Below are 19,502 nucleotides of genomic sequence, written 5' to 3' on the forward strand. Positions count from 1 at the left end.
TGTGTGTGTGTGTGTAGGCAGACACCACTGCCCTCGGTTCCCTCCTCCTTTCTGCCTTGTGTGTGTTCTAGTGATCAGACTGTGGCCTTGTGGCACAATGCAAACCCAGGTTGTCAGGGTTGCGCAGCAAATGCCTTCACCTACCATCTCTTTAAGACAGGGCTGCTTAATGGATGGAACTAGAAAATATCATCCTGAGTGAGGTAACACAGACCCAGGACAAACATGGTGTGTACTCACTCATAAGTGGATTCTAGATATAAAATAAAGAACAATCAGACTGCAACCCACAGAACCATGGAGGCTACATAGCATGGGGGACCCTAGGACGACTGTGGCTTATAATAAAAAAAGACAGGGCTGCTTGTAGCCCAGGTTAGTTTTGACTTACGAGCAGGGAGCACCATGGTTGGTTTATGCAGTGCTGGGGATTAAACCCAGGGCATTGCTCATGCGAGGTGAGCAGTGTTTAAAATTCCCTGTCCTTTACCTCCAGGTCTCCCTCCCAGACCCGAGCCAGCTGCCCGTTCCAGGCAAGGAAGGCCGAGGAGGTGCTGTGGTTGAGCTTAAGTTAAACACCCATATGAATTTATTAAATCCAGACTGTGTTAAAGGGTGGCGGTCTGGGAGCGGGGTGGTCAGGGGATGAGGGACAAGATGATGGAGGACCACAGGCACCCCTCAGAGGAGCCCTGGCCCCTTCCCCGCTTGGCCCACCCTCGGCGCCATACTGGCTTCACCATGATTCCCGATGGTGCCGGGCTGGCAGGGCGAGATGTCTGCAAACACACAGGAACAGACGGACAGACAAGACGACCGATGGTGCCCACATACATACAGCCAGCCCCGGCCTGCCTGGCCCCATCTCACACACTGGGCCTTGGCCCTAGGGGGCCTCCTGCCGCCCCGGCCCGAACTGTCCAGGAAGAGGGCGACAGGGAGGGGAGCTGAGGGGCCGGGGGTGGGTGGTGGTCACCAGGAGCAGATGAGGAGGACCCGAGTGGCTAATCCTTTTTCTTGTCCTCTGCTGGCTTTGGAGGGGCTTCCTGGGGCTGGCTGGCAGTGCAGGCCCCAGGAGTGGCTTTGGGGACTGTGGAGGCATCCTCTTCGGTGACCGCTGTGCTGGACGCAGGTGTGAGAGCCCCTGCCGCCGCCGCAGAGGGCGCCTGGGCCCTCGATGCCACTGCCGAGACGTCCTCTCCACTCATACCGAACTCATTGACGCGGGTGGGGTCGACGCGGTAGATCCACCGTTGGTAGAGGTAGATGAAGAAGACCACATCTGGGGGAAGGACAGGTGTGAGGGACATGGTCCACCCCACTGGAGACCGAGGCTCCTTCCTGCCCACTGCATCCCGTGTCCCTGCGTCCCCTGGGCCTCACCGTCCCGCAGGCAGCCAATCCGATACATGACAGGCATCTTGATGACAAAGGCAAACAAGTCATCGATGAAGGTGTTGAGGGCCTTGTAGGTGAGCATCCGCCACGGCAAGTGAGCCACAGACTTGAGCTTGTAGTTGATGAAGAGCTGGGGTGTCATGGTGATGAAACCTGAGGGAAGACAGGCCCTCACCAGTCACCCCAGCTCACTCTGCCCCGCCAGCAGAGCCTACCCCAGGGCTTTGCGTTTTCCTTCTAACAATTTGTTTTGTTTTGTTTTGTTTTTGAGACAGGGGCTTAGGCTATAGCCAGGATGCCTTGACCTCAGAGATTCTTCTACCTCAGCTCCCCAAGTTTTAAGCGTGTTTGGTGAGTCATCACACCCAGATCTTTGTGTGGTCCCTCCCGGTCACCTCTAGGGACTGTTTAGGCATCCTTTCCTCAGAGTGGTTCCTAAGCCCCACCTAAGTGTACCCTTTCTTGTCCGTATTCCTCCTCACTGTGAGTGCCTGCCTTCTCTTTGCACTCTGGGGTCCCCCAACACACACATTCCTCTCTCTGTCCAGGGCAGAAGCCTCCTTAGGGCCTCCTATTCCCATGCCTGCCCACACTGGATGGGCACCGTCTCAAGTGGCTCTGCCTCCCCTACTGGCCAGAGCCGGGCTGCAGTGCTCAGTGTGGCACGAGAACAGGGCCTGAGATGGTCGGTCTGCTGGCACCACTCTCTAGGTGGGGCAAGGCCAGGCCCTGCAGGCAGGGGAGAGGTGGCCTGCTCACCAAAGGTCAGCAGGAAGCCGTAGAGCATGCTGAGCACCCACGAGTACCAGCCCTTGTGCTCCAGGTAGAGAAGGCTGTAGACGGCATAGCAGCCCAGCAGCGGGAAGAGGATCCATGACAGGTACCGGAACGCCATCTGTGGGGTCACAGGACGGGCTGGGGCTGGCTCTGCAGGCCCTGTTCAGTGACCCCACTCCTTGTCCTCATCCACCCACACCTGGTCCAGCAGGCTGGGCCAGGGGAATTTCCAGGTGGCTCTGGGAACTCTGGACTTGGCCAGGAAGTAGATGTGGCAGGCGGGGAACACAGGGGTGACATAGGCCTGGCAGTGACACCGGCAGGCAGGCCCGACAGCCCAGCCTCTCTCATGAGTGTGGGTGCTTGGCGACCACCCCAGGGTCATGGTGGGGTCACTCACATCATCATATACTTTGGTTGAAGACTCAATGTAGGTGGACTTGTCTTTGAAGGTTGGGCAGGGGAAGATTCCTGCCACTCTGTGCTCCCGGTCCAGCTGGAACCGGGAAGAAGGTCAAGGTCAGCTGGGACCTGGCCCCTGCCCCTCCCCAGCCAGAAATGGCCCCTGCCCTTCCTTACTCTTCCCAGTTCCCCTGCCCTAATATGACCCCAAAAAAATCCCCTGTTGCGAAAATCCCCTAGGTCCTGGGAGCCAGGCAGGCGTCGGGAAACCCCTAGAGACCAAGGCAGGGCCTGGCTGGGCAGGCGACCCCCTTCCCACCCTACAAGTCACACAGCAATACGGTGCCCGACTCACCCGGACATCCATGACCTTGGTAATCTTCCAGAGGTCGATGAGGACCCCAATGAAGACGCTGACCTGTACCACGAAGTTGGTCTCGTTGTCCAGTATGTAGAGAAGAACTACAAAGGACTGGAAAACGCCAAAGAACACGGAGCGCACTGACAGACCCTCCAGGGACTGACGGCTGTTCCAGAACTGGATGTCTGCAGAGGGTGTGGGCACAGGTGATCAGCAGCCTTCCCTGGGCTGCTGCAATCTCTCCCACCAAAGCAGAGGGCACACAGGACAAAAACACCCTGCACCGCGGGGTTTGTCCCTTGTTTTCTAGTGAGGACACTCAGGTGCTAAGGGCACAAGGCTAGCGACCCTGAGGTGTACAGCCTTGCATGGTAGAACCTGGGCGGTCACCAGGTCGGTATCACACAATACCACCCTACCTCCCCTGGACAGGAAGATCCAGGGTACGTGCTTGGGGACCTTCTCGTCTGGCCTCCCACTCCAACTGTGGGCTATCCTTGGGGCATGGACAAGTCCTGGTTTCTGGTGTCCATGTGGACACCTGGGGAACCTGAGTTGACAACATCCTTCTATTTCCTGGTCTCCCTGGCGCCCGGTTTCTAGAAGTCAAGCTAGACCACAGACACAGGAGCATGGACCCTGGCCCACACGCCCAAACCTGGGGCTTAGCACAGCCCACTCACAAGGTCATCCAACCCCAAACGGTGGGGAAGGGTCTGGAGGCCAAGGGCTCAGAACCCCTTCTTGGATGGGGGCACCTGGCGCAAGGGCGGAGCCAAGCTCAGGCCTGCTGCTGCGGCAATGGCAGCACCTGCCCACTCCTCTGGGACAATGCTCTCAGTTTCGTTGTCTGGGGTTTGCTCTGTGGCGTTGGGGCCGAGCTAGCAGAGCACAGGGAAGCTCCCCATGTAAGGCCTTCGGGAGAGGCCACTGAGAACTCTTCTGGAAGGAAGGCAGCTTCACTGTGCAGTGTCAGCCTGACAGAGGTGCCCATCACTCCTGCCAATTCCAGGAGCTTCAGGGTACCCCCAGCCCCCACACTGTGGGCCACAGGCCGGGAAGCTGACAGAGCCACGGGCAGGGCTGCCGTAGCAGAGCGGTGAGCTGCAGGCCGGCAATCTCGTTCACTGAGTCTCTGCCTCCTCACCTGGAGGTGAGCAGAGATGGCTGTTCCCGAGCTGGGTGGCTCCATGCTGGGGCCTCCCTGACAGGCAGGGCACTGGGAGCAGCCCCGGGGCTTCCCTTTCTCTTGGCTGTGGAGTTCCCCGCCCTGTTTCCTGGTGTTGCCACCCTGGCCTTGGCCCAGGCAGCAGGCCAGCCCCTCCCTCCCTCAGCTCTGCCTGGTCACTATCCCTCGCCAGCTAAAGTGCAGGCGAGAGACCCCAGGCAGGGGAGGAAACAGGAAGCAGATACTGCCTCTGCCAGTTGCCTTGACATCCCGGGCCCCCATGCCTACCATTTTTGAAAGCCAGGAACTCAAAGACACTGTGGACGATGGAGACGATGATGGTGAGGGCCAGCAGATACGGGCTGGTCTCCAGCAGGGCCACCTGGGGAGGGGAGCTTATGAGCATGGCCTGTCCTTGCTGGGGCTTCTCCCTTCCAAGAACCGTTCCCCACATGTCCCTTGGGATCCCAGGCAGGACCTCCACAGACCCACTCGAGGGCCACCGGAGAGACAGTGTTAAGGGCAAGAGGAAAGCAGGCCAGGGGAGGGCAGGGGAGAGTGAGCTAACACTGGAGACAGAGATGGCGAGGTACGAGGGAGGAACAGGGAAGAACAGTGAGGGATGGCGTCCACCCGTGGCCCAGCCCAGCCCAGCCCCAGAACACACGAGATGATGATAGAGGACACAGGAAGGGACAGAAAAGACACTGGGAGAAAGCAGAGGACTGAAGTCAGGGAGCCAGGTCACCAGGGTTGGGGGCCCACTTCCTGCCCACCGCTTGGAGCGGGGAGCCTAGGCAGTTGTGAAACCAGGTCTGGGGGAACACTGGGTGGGAGTCTCCACTTCCCCTTGGCCATGGCCACCGCACACACCTTCACCGAATCCTGTTCCTCGTCCGACTGTTCATAGAGCTCGTCACCTAAGAAGTTCCAGGGTGACTTGGTACTCTGTGCGGCATAGAGCTGCCAGCGCCACAGCGAGAGCGGGCAGAAAGAGACGCGCAGCGGGAGGCTGGCCAGGCTCTCGTTGATGGGGTAGTAATCCTTCTGCAAGTTCCAGTAGTCATTGAAGTAGATGATGGGGTAGTAGTCACCGCTCACGGCATCAAACTTCACATCTGGGGACACACGGGGGGGGGGGGGGGGGGGGGGGGGGGCACTGCTCAGCCTGGCCGAGACACTGCACAGCACTGCTTGACTGTACCACGAGGAGCAAAAGGCTCCCCGAATCTCAATGGAAAACGGCAGCGGCAAAGGGTGTGGCCCTGAAGGCAGGCCACTAAAGCCGTCTCCAGTACAGCTTACACTGGGGGCCATGTGCCCCCAGCTCTACAGAGTGGGTGAGAAACCAGCTGTGGACTGACACTCAGGGACAGCTCTGCAGCCTAACTCCCACCCATGGTGGCCAGGCCTTGGCTCAGGAGGACTATGGGAGAGAGGACAGAGGCACGGCGCGTCAGGACAGCATACAACTACAAGGGTCTCAGATGGGGCCGGGGGAAGAGGAGGCCACGGGCCTTGAGCTTTTGGCTGGGCTTACATTGGTCCAGTGGGGGTGGCACGCTGCCCTTCACCCATGGTGTGTGGTCATCCACAATGTTGATGGTGATGTTGGGGTGCCAGTGTGAGATGACTTCCACAGGGCCATAGTCCTCCGCCCTCTGTGGGGAGGCGGGAAAGGAGTGGTAGGCCTCAGGCCCACAGCCACCACTGCTCGTGCCCTCCCATGACAGCTGGGCCGGAGAGCAGCCGCCACAGCCATGCCTGGGAGGCTCATGCTCGTGCCCATCACCTGAGCCTGGCAGCAGACTGAGATCCGCCCGTCCTCCACCTTCTCACCGGAAGGCAGGAGACAGACAGGTAGGCTGGTCATGCGCATGAAACCACACCTCGCCTAGAGAAAGCACCTTTGCATCCCTTCTCATCGTGTGGCCCTACTCCACTCTGGGACCACGCCTCCTGCCCAAAACCATGCGGAAAGAAAGGTGAGCTCATGGGCCTTCTGAGAAAGGCCCTGGTTTGCTCAGCCCACCACCCCCAGTGCCCGCTCTGTGCCAGCCACACAGTGTCAATCCGGCCTCTCCATCTGCGGCCACTGTAACCTGGAGCAAGGGTTCCCGTCTGAGATGGACTCCTGGCCAGATCCACCCCAGGGCTGCCTGTGCTGCTAACCTTGTCTGCAGTCTCCTCTGCACCTGCCACATCCCTGGATCCTCCCAGGGAAGGTCACAGAGGTGGCAGCCACCTGGCCTGACCAAGGCTTGTCTGCAACCAGGTGACACCGTGAGCCCCACTAGCCCCCTCTGCTTACCTTGATCATTTCGGGGTCAGCTTCTGTCTCTCCTGTTAGTAGGTTCTTGGTTTTCTGAAATCGCCTACGCTTGTATTTGTTGATCACTGTAGGCAGAGGAAGGTGGGGGAAGCCTGTGAATACTTAAGAGCCTGGATGCCAGAATGCGGTCCCATGGCAGCTGTGTCCTGGCTTCCTGTTGCTGAAGACATCACTTGAGCAGCCCCAACCAGCCCCTAAATCTTGGGAACTACTATCCAACCTCTACAGAGAAGGACCACTTACAGTCACCTAGGCACAAAACAGCCTCCCTCCTTCAAAACCTGCTTGGTCGCCCCCTAGGCCAGCAGGACGCCATCTGCCTGGACCCCACCCCAGGCCACTGAGCCCTCCTAAGGTCTCCTTCCTGAACTGCAGTGCCGCTCTGCTTTTCTGAAACAGCGTCTCACTAGGCAACTGAGCCTGGCCTGAAGCTTGAGGCTGCCCTCCTGCCTCAGCTAAGGCTATAGGCGTGAGCTGCCACACTGGCTCTATCCTCTTCAAGGAGGCTTTGCAGTCCCTCTCCTGGACGGTATAAGTCCTCACGGCCCTCCATCAGTACACACACACACAAACACTTGTCTCCTAGTTCACCCATGTGCCCGGCCACCTGGACAGGCCACTGAATACATGGCCATACATGGAGGAGTCAGAGAACCATTCCAAAGAAGGCCTGGGGCCAGTGGGTGAGAAGCAAGCCTGAGAACTCTGAAACTGTGAATCCCCAGCCACAGTGGAGTCACTTCCTCTTGCTAAGGTCAGGCTACCAGGGTTCCCGCTACCTTGCCCGAAACAAGAGCAAAGGGCTGACCACGCCCTCCCAACTTGGATGCCGCCAGCTCTAATTTATGCTGAGAAGGAAAACTGGTGCCTTGCTGAACCTCATGGTGCAAGCCAGTAATCCCAGGTAGTTAATGGCTGAGGCAAGAGGATCAGAGTAAGTCCAAAGCCAGCCCAGGCAACCTCGTGAGACCCTCTCAAAATAAAAACAGCCTTTAATCCCAACACTCAAGAGGCAGAGGCAGGTAGAACTCTGTTAAGTTTAAGGTCAGCCTGGTGAGTTACAGGACAGCCAGCCAGGAAAACACAGAGACCCGGTCTCAAAGAACAATAACAGAAAACCAACAATAACAAAAAATTAAAATAATGATGAAATGGGCTTAAGATTGTCAGGGGTATGGGCTGGAGAGATGGCTCAGAGGTTAAGAGCACTGACTGCTCTTCCAGAGGTCCTGAGTTCAATTCCCAGCAACCACATGGTGGCTTACAACCATCTGTAATGAGATCTGGTGCCCTCTTCTGGCCTGCAGTCATACATGCTGTATACATAATAAATAAATAAATCTTTAAAAAAAAAAAAAAAAAAGATTGTCAGGGGTAGAATCCCCCAGTGAGGGGCTGGGGTGTGGCTCAGTGGTAGAGCCCCTGCCTAGAATCCCCCAGTGAGGGGCTGGAGGTGTGGCTCAGTGGTAGAGCCCCTGCCTAGAGTCCCCCAGTGAGGGGCTGGAGTGTGGCTCAGTGGTAGAGCCCCTGCCTAGAACCCCCCAGTGAGGGGCTGGGGGTGTGACTCAGTGGTAGAGCCCCTGCCTAGAATCCCCCAGGGAGGGGCTGGGGGTTGTAGATGAAGCACAGCACTCATCTAGTGTGTGAAAAGTCCTGAGTTCCACCCCCAGGAGGCAAGCAAAACCAAGGCCTACTGCTCTGAGCTGCCCCATTCCATCCCTACATGGGAAAAGGGAACTGGCCAACATGGAGCTCTGGGCTAAGATGCTAGCTCTTGTCATCTAAGAGATGCTGGTGAGTTAATAAATACCATGTCCCAGGCCCTGTCACTACCGTGGAGAAAAAGGAAAAACCCACAGTTCGCCAGGGCCTGCTGCTCTTACTAACATCAACATCATCCCCACTATTTCTCTAGGAACTGTTTGGAAACCAGGTCCCCACGTCCAGCTGAAGTGGCAGGCACCTGAAAATGAGTATCTCAGAGGATAAACTGCAGGGGCATGCTCCAGGGAGGAGGGAAGCTGTCAACTTTCAAGACTGTAAGAGACAGGCAGGGCTGATAAAACAGACTGGAGATGGGAACACAAGCAGGCACGTGCGTGCACATTCATACGATGGCTTACAACCCAGCAGCTCCAGGTTCAGAGGACCTGATGCCCTCTGACCCTTGCGGACACTAGGAATGCACATGCTGCACATACATGCATGTAAGCATAACACACACATAAAATTTAAAAATCTAATTAAAAAAAAAGCTGGGCGAGAAGGCACACCCCTTTAATCCCAGTACTCAAGGGCAGAGGAGGCAGGCAGATATTTGAGTTTGAGGAGGCAGTGGTGGCACACGCCTTTAATCCCAGCACTCGGGAGGCAGAGCCAGGTGGATCTCTGTGAGTTCGAGGCCAGCCTGGGCTACAGAGTGAGTTCCAGGACAGGCTCCAAAGCTACACAGAGAAACCCTGTCTCGAAAAACAAAACAAACAAACAAACAAAAAAATCTGAGTTCAAGGCTTGGTCTACAGAATGAACTCCAGGACAGCCAGAGAAACCCTGTCTTGAAAAAACAAAACAAAACAAAAAAGAAAAGAAAAAGAAAGAGAGAGAGGGAGACTAATAAGAAATGTCCCAGTCCCATGGGAGCAGAGAAGCCCTGCTCTGGAAGGTCAAGCCTATAAAGCTGCTCCAGCGTGGAGCCACAGGTGCCTGGTACAGCGGGGCACAAGCTGTGGGTGTGACACAAAATTCACTCTGACACTTGCCCCCAAACAATGTAAAGTCTCATATCTGTTCTTTTCCACCAATCCTAGGTTGAAGTAGTATGTTGAATTCAGTATCATTCCTCTGTTTTTCTCTTTCCCGTGGGTGGGAGCACATGTGAGTGCGTGGGCATGTGGTGGGCATGTGGTCGCCCGAGACAGACACCGGTTGTCTGGACGGCTCTCTCCCTCACGCACTGAGGACCTGAGGGCTGGCTGGACTGCCTCGGCAGTCCGCATGGATGCTGGGGACAAGACTCTGGTCCTCACTAACTCAGGGCCACTGCCTGGCTACTGTCTTCGTTTTTTTAGATGGGATCTGGCTACATGGCCTGGAGCTTACTGTGTGTCCCAGGATGGCCCTGAGCTCACCATCCACCTGCCTCAGCCTCACCCGTGTTGGGATTAAGGTACTCACCGCCACACAGGACTCAGTGTATTTCTGCCTGCTGTTATTATTGATCAGGTGGTTTATTTACTTCCCTATAGGCTTTCTGCAGTAGGAAACTACAAACACCCCATCTCCACAGACAGTGCTGCCCCAGACTTGGGAGAAAAGTAGGCTGTTTTTTTTTTTTCTTTTTCGGGGGACAGGGTGTCACACAGTCCAGGCTGGCCTTGAATTCCCTAAGTAAGCAAGGAGCAAGGACAACTTTGAACTTCTGGTCCTCCTCTACCCTCCAATGCTGGAATCACAGCTGTACACCGCCACACCTGGTTTGCTGCATTGGCTGACTGCTCCTCCCCCTCCACTCCAGCTGCTGTCAGACCCACTGCCCCACATCTGCCTCTGCTCCTCCTCCACTCCAGCTGCTGCAGACCCACTGCCCCACATCTGACTCTGCTCCTCTACTCCAGCTGCTGTCAGACCCACTGCCCCACATCTGCCTCTGCTCCTCCCCCTCCACTCCAGCTGCTGTCAGACCCACTGCCCCACATCTGCCTCTGCTCCTCCTCCACTCCAGCTGCTGCAGACCCACTGCCCCACATCTGCCTCTGCTCCTCCACTCCAGCTGCTGCAGACCCACTGCCCCACATCTGCCTCTGCTCCTCCTCCTCCACTCCAGCTGCTGCAGACCCACTGCCCCACATCTGCCTCTGCTCCTCCTCCACTCCAGCCGACTGCCACCCTCACCTTCTTTCAGAGTTCCATGCTCGACCTGCCCTTCTTACTGTTTGCTTTCACTGAGGCTCTTGCTAAGAAGCCTAGGCTGGCTTCAAACTCAAAACTCTGCCTCAGCCCCTCAACTCTCTCGCTGTGTTCCAGGCATGCATGCATCACAGGCAGAGTCACCTGCTCTCCCTGGCAGGTTCCTGAGTGTCCCAGAGCCAGGAACAGACGAGTGAGGCCAGCACTGTCTCATCAATCCCCAGTGCTCACAGCACAGAGTTCCTGCTCTCTAGAGAACCGAGACTGCCTGTCACACTCCAGCAGGGTCCACCAGGGTCAGAAGGGAAACGACTTACTCCTGGACATGTGGACAGTGGCAAGCCGACGGTACAGGGCCTTCTGCCGGGGGTCTGGGTGGAAGCCACTCTTGGTGAAGTAGACATGGATATAGATGGAGCCATTCTGCTGTACACTCTGCAAAAGAAGGTAGCCAGGGGGTGGGAAACAGAACGCCAAGGCTGCTCGTCACCTGCCTACAGCAGCTTCCACTTACTTCCGACTCTCCAGTAATATATCTCCTGAGGACTCAGGGCATGGAGTGCAGCTGACTGGTCCTGCCGCAAATGCTGGAGCAGGACAAACTGCAGGTCGGGACCAGCTGGACCGAACACTGAGAGCTGCCCTGGCTGACGTAAGCTCCTGCTTCCTTCACAGGACTCAGTGCCTCAGCTGTGGGACGCGGGCATCCTAGCGCTGCAGCAAGGCCTGCCCAGAGCACCCAGCCAAGGACGCTGCCATTGGCCAGCCCTGCTCTAGCGCACCACGGAGGCATCCCTACACTCTGACCCTGCACCCTGACAGGATCGCAACATGAGCCTGCTTTGCTGATGAGACAGGCTGCAATGAGTCCCCAGGACTAGCTCACTGGTCCCCCATCTTTCTCTGAACCTCAAGAAAGGGCCTGGCCTTGAGAGTATAGCCAGTAGTATCACTGGAGTCACAGAGCTGTGTCTGCTGAGTTCCAGCCACTCAGAGGTGGGTGGGGCATCTCTCTTTCCCCATCCCAAAGCCTACTGGGCACAAAGGACAGGAGCTCTGCCATCCCGTGAGGTCCAAGTCTGCCTGGACAACTCAGCGAGCCCTTATCTCACATGTAAAGTAAAAGGGGAGGCTGAGGTCAGGTAAGACAGCATATTCTTATAATCCATGCAGCTGGGATATCGAGGCAGGAAGTTTAAGGGTTCAAAACCAGCTTCTGCTACACAGCAAGCCTAGCCTGAACTACTCATGTAGGCAGGGGTCTCGTCCACCTCTCCAGTACTCACACGGTGTGCAAGACAGGTGCTCTAGGCAGCTCAGCTGCCAACAATGAACAAAGCCGCCGGACGTCTGTGTGTGCCCAGGCCTCTGCCAGACCGTGATGGGATAGCGACTGCTACACTCAGCCTCACCCTCCGAGGTGCCAAGGCTTTCTAACACACATCTGTGCCTAGACAGAAGACCCGGCATGCCTAGCCTCAACTACAGAAGCCCAACAGGCAGTGAGACTGGAGAACTACTTAAACAAGCTAAGGAAGGCTTCCTGGAGGAGGCAGGCAACTGGACCCAGAGTCAGGGAGCCAAGAGAACCTCACACTAGCTGTTGGCCTTGGGGAAGCTACTAAGGTACAGCTAACCCCAGTGTCACCTACCACACGGACAGCAGACAACGGCAGTTACAGGAGACAGTGACAGTCACATGGGGCAGTGACAGCTGCATTCTGTTTTGAGACAGGTCTTCCCATAATTCCCAGCCTGGTCTTGAACTCGTGATAAACCTCCTGCCTCAGCTGTCCATGTTTCTGGGACTACGGGGGAGTGCTACCACACCCAGCTGCAAATTCTCAATTTCCGGGGCAGAGGGCCTGCACGGCAAATGCCCCGCTGCTGTTCATTTGTATGACCTTGTATAACCTTGAAGCCATGCTGCAGGGCCCCACTGTGCTGAGCAGGCCCGCAGGGACGGTTACCGAGACTGGCTGACTAAAGCTGGGGATCACACCACGCTGGAGGTGGCTTTGAGGACCCAAGACAGGCCGGGGCGGGGGTAGGTCTACCTGCGGGATGTCAAGCTCTGCAAAGTGCTCATAGCAGCCATCCGAGTTCTCTCCACTGGTCCAGTCACCGTATACCAGGTCATGCTGCTCCCAGAAGAGCGCCGAGGTGGCGTTGAAGTCTGTGAAGTGCTCATGCTCTGAGATGTACACATGCAGGTTCTGCGGAGAGCACGAGGGGGTAAGGGATGATGGTATCTGTGGGCTGCGCGTAGTGGAGACGGGTAAACTCAACTTTTGCTTCTGTCATATGCTGTCTCTGCCCTGAGCTGTGACATCGAGGAGCCCCAGCCTGCCAATAACAAACTGAAGCACAAGAGGGAGCAGGACCCCCACGGATGGCTGTGGAGAGCTGCGGCAAACAAGTCAAGGGCCCGTGCCTCAGAAGGGGAGGCCCACTTGGTGAGCCCTCCCTGCTCGGCCCTCTTCAGGATCTACGCTTCGGCACTGGCCTGGTGACAGGCTGGGAAATGCAGCAACAGAGCCGAAGAGAACGTGGACCTCAGAGGGCTGACAGTGAGGGCTGGTGACTGAGCTGCAGCTCAGAACCTGGGTGGACCCAGGCACCTGTCACCCACGACCCAGGGAGGCCAAGCACGTTTCTGGAAGAAAACACCCGGGACCCTGTTGCAACAGGTGCACAACAAGCGGGAAGACGGCTCAGGGCTCCCCAGAGTCCTGCTCTCAGAGTCTCTCGGGTGGCCGAGTCACCTACGCCGATGGGGTAGAGCATCCAAGTCCCACATGTCCACAGAGCCAGAGCAGCCAGGAACGGTCCCATCCTGCGGCCCTGAACACATCACGCTCCCAGCCCCTCAAGTGACTTCCCACCTCACATTACCATTAGAGTGTCTTTGGGGAACAGGTTGCGGCTGGCGACACGTGGGGCTCCTCCAGGTCCTGACTGGTCCTGAGGGGATGGCCCTCGGCGGAACCAGCTGCTGATGGCCCAGATGATGAAGATCCTGAGGAAGGAAACAGCGGCAGGTGAGGCCCCGAGCCCTACGCCGGCATCCAGGGCATCCACCTCCAAAGCAGCCCCGACCGCCTGCTTTCTGAGGTCTGAGGCAACTGAGAGAGCGGCGTGGGACTGGTGGGGGCAAGGTGCTCCCGGGACAGAGGCCCAAGAAGCCCTGGGCAAGGAGGTGCCATCCTCACAGGACCACCTCCTTGACCCTCCGGGGCCTCGTCACACATGGGCCATGGGGCTCAGCCACTCGGGCTCAGAGGTGCTAGTCTACGGCAGTCAGGTGCTCTGCCCTAAGGAAGACCCAAAGATCTTCCCACTGTACTGGAAAAAAACCTCAGTGCAATTACTTTCCCATTTCAATGGCAGACTAAAAAAGCTGGAGGGAGTGGGCTAGCCTTTTCAGCCACAGAAAACCAGTTTTGGCAGTGGTGGATTCCTTTTTGTGGTATTAAGAAATTGAACTGAGGCTTCTCACGTGCTAGTCAAGTGCTCTACTGCTAAGCCACACCCCCAACACCTGAGCCACACCCCCAGCCCCTCACTGTGGGATTCTAGGCAGGGGCTCTACCACTGAGCCACACCCCAGCCCCTCACTGGGGGATTCTAGGCAGGGGCTCTACCACTGAGCCACACCCCAGCCCCTCACTGGGGGATTCTAGGCAGGGGCTCTACCACTGAGCCACACCCCAGCCCCTCACTGGGGGATTCTAGGCAGGGGCTCTACCACTGAGCCACACCCCCAGCCCCTCACTGGGGATTCTAGGTAGGGGCTGTACCATGGAGCCACACCCCAGCCCCTCACTGGGGGATTCTAGGCAGGGACTCTACCACTGAGCCACACCCCCAGCCCCTCACTGGGGGATTCTAGGTAGGGGCTGTACCATGGAGCCACACCCCAGCCCTTCACTGGTGGGTTCTCACCTTTGGCAGTTAGCTGTATCCTCAGCCATTTTATTATTGTTCATTTGAGCCAGGTTCTTATTAAGGTGTTTGAGCTGGCCTTGAACTTGAGATTTCTTCACCTTGGATTACTTGGCCTGGGCAGTCAGGCCAAGCTTGAACAACTTTTTCAGACTTACTCTCCCAAGGAAAAGAACCAAAAAGGCTTGAGAAAGCTAATTACGGACTGTGGTGCACAGCTGTGATTCGAACACTTGAGAAGTGGAGACAAGAGGAACAGGAGTTCAAAGTCATCCTCGACAACATGGTGAGCTCAAGGCCAGCCAGAGCCATGTGAGATCCTATCTCCAAAACAAGAACTGCTATGGAATAATCCTTCTGTATGCTGTGACTATGTATTACTCTCATTGGTTAATAAAAAAGCTGCGGGCTGGAGAGATGGCTCAGCAGTTAAGAGCACTGGCTGCTCTTCCAGAGGATCCGGGTTCAATTCCCAGCACCCACATGGCAGCTCACAACTGTCTGTAACTCCAGTTCTAGGGGATTCCGTACCCTCACACAGACATGAAGGCAAAATACCAATGCACATAAAATAAATAAATAATAAAAAAGCTGACTGGACGATAGCAGGGCAGACTAAGACTAGGCAGGAAAGCCAAACTGAAAATGCTGGGAGGAAGAAGTGTAGTCAGAGAGACGCCAGCCAGCCGCCCAGAAGGCAAGACATGCTAGAGGACAGGTAAAGCCATGGCCACATGGTGATAAACAGGTCAAAAGAAATGTGTTAATTTAAATCTAAGAGCTAGCAAGTAATAAGCCTGAGCTTGGCCAAGCATTTGTGTATTTATTTGGAACCAGGCGGTTGGGATAGGAAAACTCCACCTACAAAGAACAACAACAAAAAACCCAACAAAATAAAACAAAATGGGCCAGACAGATGGTTGAGGAACTGCCACAGACTGGCTATGTCTGTGAAGGACTGTCTTCATTATTAACTGATACAAGAAGGCCCACTGTGGGCAGTACCATCCCTAAGCTGGTGATCCTAGGCCATAAGAAAGTTATATCTAAGCATGCGAGTTAGCCAACAAGCAGTGTTCCCCCAGTTTCTGCTCCAGATCCCTGCCCTGACTTCCCTCAATGTAACCTGAAGTATAAACCAAATAAACCTTTTCTACCTTGAGGTGCTTTTATCAGAGTATTTCATCCCAGCAACAGAAAAGTAACTAACATTTCTTAAAACTCTAGATCTAAAGGATGATGCCCCTCCTGGCCTCCACACACATTGCCATGTGGACCACATATGCACACACTCTCACACACACTCACTCTCTCACAGAGAATGTTTTTTAAAAATTAAGACCAAACATTAAAGTCAATCAACATATTAAAATAACTTGGCTTTACAAAACTCCTATACACTAAGAGCTATGGGAACAACACGCGGCTCAACGGTGCAGAGCTTGTCCAGTCTATGCAAGGCCTCACGTTCCACTCCACCACTTCATACAATCTGTCCACACACCAAGTGCGCATGCACGTGCTATCAATATATTTTCTACTTGTAATGATACTGACATAGCAAAGCTACAAAGGCCCTCCCTGTCTCCATCAGAGGAATCAACCAACTACAGACCAGAAACACTAAGGAAAGAGAAAGCTGCAACTGGGCTTGGCGACATGCTTCTAATTCCGAGGCGGAGCAAGAGGATCCTCTGAGCCCAGAGTCAATCAAGGCCAGCCTGGGCAACACTGTCATACCCTGTCTTCTGAAAAAGAATGGATTCTGGGTTGGGCTGACTGACCAGCAAGCCCCAGAGATCCTGTCTCTGCCTCCTGCCACCAAGGTCAAGGTTTCAGATTCATTCGGCCACACGTGGGTGCTAGGGATCTGAACTGAGGTTCTCATGCTTGCGAACTGGGCCATCTCACCAGCCTCGGTTGGCTTTCTGAGTCAGTCTCCCTCTGCAGCTGAGGTTAGCCCAGAACTCACAGTCCTGTTTCAACTCCCCAACCGCTAGGACTACGAGTACACTGCCAACATCCCCTCTCGGCTTTTGAGACTCAACCTTCTGTGAGCTTCGAGGTGGGGTGTGAAGGCTGCACCTTCCCCAAGCTGGAATGGCGCTACACTACGGAGCCTGGTACCCGCCCCATGAATGCTCTCCCATGTCAGCTGCTCCACTAGTCAGTCCACCAGGAGAGAAAGGCATGTGCTGCTGCTCTCCGGGTGGAGCCCAGTGACAGAGGCTGCCCTGGCGTGTGCAAGGCCTTGGGCTAAACGGAAAAGTACTGGGAGTGAACGCTCGCTCGGTGGGTTGGTGTCTCCCGGCTGGGCCCCATTAGGGCAGGACCGGGCACAGGGACTTGCCTCTGCCTGTTGAAGCCAAGGAGCCCTGGGGTCTGGGGTCTCAGGGGCTGCAGCCCAGCTGAGCCACCTGCTCCCTGCTGCACAAAGCTGACAAAGGTCTGGAGCCAATGCCCTCTGGGGACCCCGGAAGCCTTCATGAGGAGCTCCCGCTTCAGTAACTACTCCGAAGGAGAGTATGGGAGCAGCACTGCCCCACTCAGAGGAGTCTGTGGGTTCTCAGCCCTCTATCCTTCTTCCCCATGGGGCACAAGGCCGGCTGGACCAGTGCCGGACCAGTTCAGGTTCAGGTCCTAGGAGTTTCACAGGAGTGCATGTGAGGGCATCCGTGTATTATCTCAGGAACCCTCTCAGAGGGCTTGTGGGACAAAACCCTTCCTCTATGCACCTAGGCTTCCCAACTTCTCTGAGTAAATGGGGCATGGTGGTTCATGCCTGTGACTCCCACACCTGAGAGAGATGCAAGAGGGCTGCTCAAGTTCCAGGCCAGACTGGACTTACGGGGCGCAACCTGGTCTCAAACCAAACCAAACACTTGCTTCAAAAAGGAAAATAAGCAGTGGTGGCGCACGCCTTTAATCTCAGCACTCGGGAGGCAGAGCCAGGCGGATCTCTGCGAGTTCGAGGCCAGCCTGGGCTACCAAGTGAGATCCAGGAAAGGTGCAAAGCTACAGAGAAACCCTGTCTCGAAAAAAACAAACAAAACAAAACAAAAAGGAAAATAAAAATATGCAATAAATCCTCTATCCCACTATAGCCTCCTTTTTAAATTTTACTTACTTATTTGTTTGTTTATTTTATTTTATTTTATTTTTAGGACAGGGTGTCTCCATGTAGCCCTGACTGTCCTGGAGCTCACTCTGGAGACCAGTCTGGCTTTCGAACTCACAGAGATCTATCTGCATCTGCCTCTGAGTGCTGGGATTAAAGGCGTGCGCCACCACCGCAGCCGCCACCACTACCAAATAGCTATTGTTACAGTCACAGATTCAAAAAGCTTATAAACAAATGTGGGTGTGATAGCTCCTAACTATTAATTCCAGCTTTCAGGAGGCAGAGATAGGAGAATGACCAAGAGTTTAAAGCTAGCCTAGAGTACAGGGAGTTTAATGCCAGCCAGGGATACACAGGAAGTTGCTATCTCAAAAAACAAACGCCAGTAGTGGTTTGTGGTATAGACCTTTAATCTTGGAGGCAGAGGCAGGCGGATCTCTTTGAGTTCCAGGCCAGGCAGTTACAAGGTGAGGTCCTGTCTCAGGAATAAAATAAAAATTCAACTCTAGGGCTTGCAATCGATGGTTCAGTATGTAAAGTGTCTTGCCACGCAAGCCTGGTGACCATGTAAAAGGAGGAGAGCACTAACCCTGGAAAGCTGTCCTCTGACCTCCACTCACCTCCACTGCAGCACACATCAGACACGGCATATAGAAACAACACATAATTAAAACATACAGCCGGGCGGTGGTGGCGCACACCTGCCTTTAGTCCCGGCACTTGGGAGGCAGAGCCAGGCGGATTTCGAGGCCAGCCTGGGCTACAGAGTGAGTTCCATGACAGGCTACAAAGCTACAAAGCTACACAGAGAAACCCTGTCTTGGAAAAACAAAAACATAATAATAAAAACAAAACAAAACAAAACACCTCTATGCCTAGCCTATTTGGGGCCCTTAATTCCACCCACAGCAACACACACACACACACACACACACACACACACACACACACACACACACACACACACACGACTTGAGATGGTCCGTGAGCAGCCACCCACACCCTCCTGATGTCTGCTGCCACTAGTTCTAAGGAAGGAAATGAGCTGCAGAGACTGGATCAGAGCCCCTCAGAAGGAAGCAGCCTCAGTACCAATGCGCAGATTTCCAGATACAAACTTAATGAAAAGCACCGGGAGGTGCGGTACAGGCTGAGGAAATGAGAAACCCGGTGAGCTGTCCTGTCCTGTCTGGTCGCTTGGAGCATGAGGGCAGTAAGTGAGCCAGAAATGATGGCACAGGTCCATGATCAGCACTCAGGGAGCGGAGGCAGGGGAATGTCCCAAGTTACAGGCCAGTCTAGGCTACATCAGACATTGTCTGGATTTGGGGGGGGGGGGGGGGACGACGACAAGGAAACCTAAGGAACTGGGCATGTGCCTTAGTTGACAGAGTGCTTGCCTGGCATACAGAAAACCATGGGTTTGTTCTCCAACACTGTATAAACTGGGGGGACAAGGAAATATAATGAGGGCTAAATAGGATCAAAATACAATATATACACTATGAAAATGTTATAGGGAGACCACTATTATGTATAATTAATAAATGCTAATAAAAACTTTAACCTCAACACTTAAAAAACAGAGGCAGGGGGATCTCTAAGAGTGTGAGGCCAGTCTGGTCTACATAGTGAGTTCCAGACTTGTCTCTAAATAAATAATCAAATCTTTTTTTTTTTTTTCCCCCGTTTTTGAGACAGGGTTTCTCTGTATAGTTTTGGTGCCTGTCCTGGAACTCACTCTGTAGCCCAGGCTGGCCTCGAACTCACAGAGATCCGCCTGCCTCTGCCTCCTGAGTGCTGGGATTGAAGGCGTGCACCCCTGCTGCCTGGCTGACTCCACATTTTCTTCTGACTTCCACATGCGCACCATGGCACATAAGTACATACACACACAATCAATCAAATGTAATCTAATAAAGATCTGCCTGCCCCTGCCTCCCAACTGCTGGGATTAAACTAATCAAATGGGCCTAGCAGATGGCTCAGCAGGAGTGCTTCCCACCAAGCCTAAGGACCCGAGTTCAATACCCGGAACCTACATGGCAAAGAAAAAACCAAATTCCCAGTTTCCTCTGACCTCTACACATGT

The 19,502-nt window shown here is 54.9% G+C and overlaps 1 protein-coding gene across 2 annotated transcripts in view; it reads right to left on the reverse strand.

Moving 5' to 3' along the window:
• Positions 1–560: 560 nt before the first annotated feature.
• Clptm1 (CLPTM1 regulator of GABA type A receptor forward trafficking) overlaps positions 561–19,502 on the reverse strand; it is a 31,016-nt gene continuing 12,074 nt past the window's right edge. For both annotated transcript variants that reach the window (XM_006994867.4, XM_042272025.2), the window contains exons 3-14: positions 13,240–13,363; positions 12,402–12,560; positions 10,662–10,779; positions 6,418–6,503; positions 5,647–5,767; positions 4,980–5,224; positions 4,395–4,488; positions 2,933–3,123; positions 2,576–2,671; positions 2,158–2,293; positions 1,384–1,551; positions 561–1,282 (exon numbers count right to left, since the gene is read on the reverse strand). In XM_006994867.4, the coding sequence (XP_006994929.1) occupies positions 1,005–1,282; positions 1,384–1,551; positions 2,158–2,293; positions 2,576–2,671; positions 2,933–3,123; positions 4,395–4,488; positions 4,980–5,224; positions 5,647–5,767; positions 6,418–6,503; positions 10,662–10,779; positions 12,402–12,560; positions 13,240–13,363 (1,816 nt within the window). In that variant the 3' untranslated portion in view covers positions 561–1,004. The remainder of the gene's footprint in view (positions 1,283–1,383; positions 1,552–2,157; positions 2,294–2,575; positions 2,672–2,932; positions 3,124–4,394; positions 4,489–4,979; positions 5,225–5,646; positions 5,768–6,417; positions 6,504–10,661; positions 10,780–12,401; positions 12,561–13,239; positions 13,364–19,502) is intronic.

This window comes from Peromyscus maniculatus, chromosome 1 (assembly GCF_049852395.1).
Source record: "Peromyscus maniculatus bairdii isolate BWxNUB_F1_BW_parent chromosome 1, HU_Pman_BW_mat_3.1, whole genome shotgun sequence".
In the NCBI taxonomy this organism is placed as follows: Eukaryota; Metazoa; Chordata; class Mammalia; order Rodentia; family Cricetidae; genus Peromyscus; species Peromyscus maniculatus.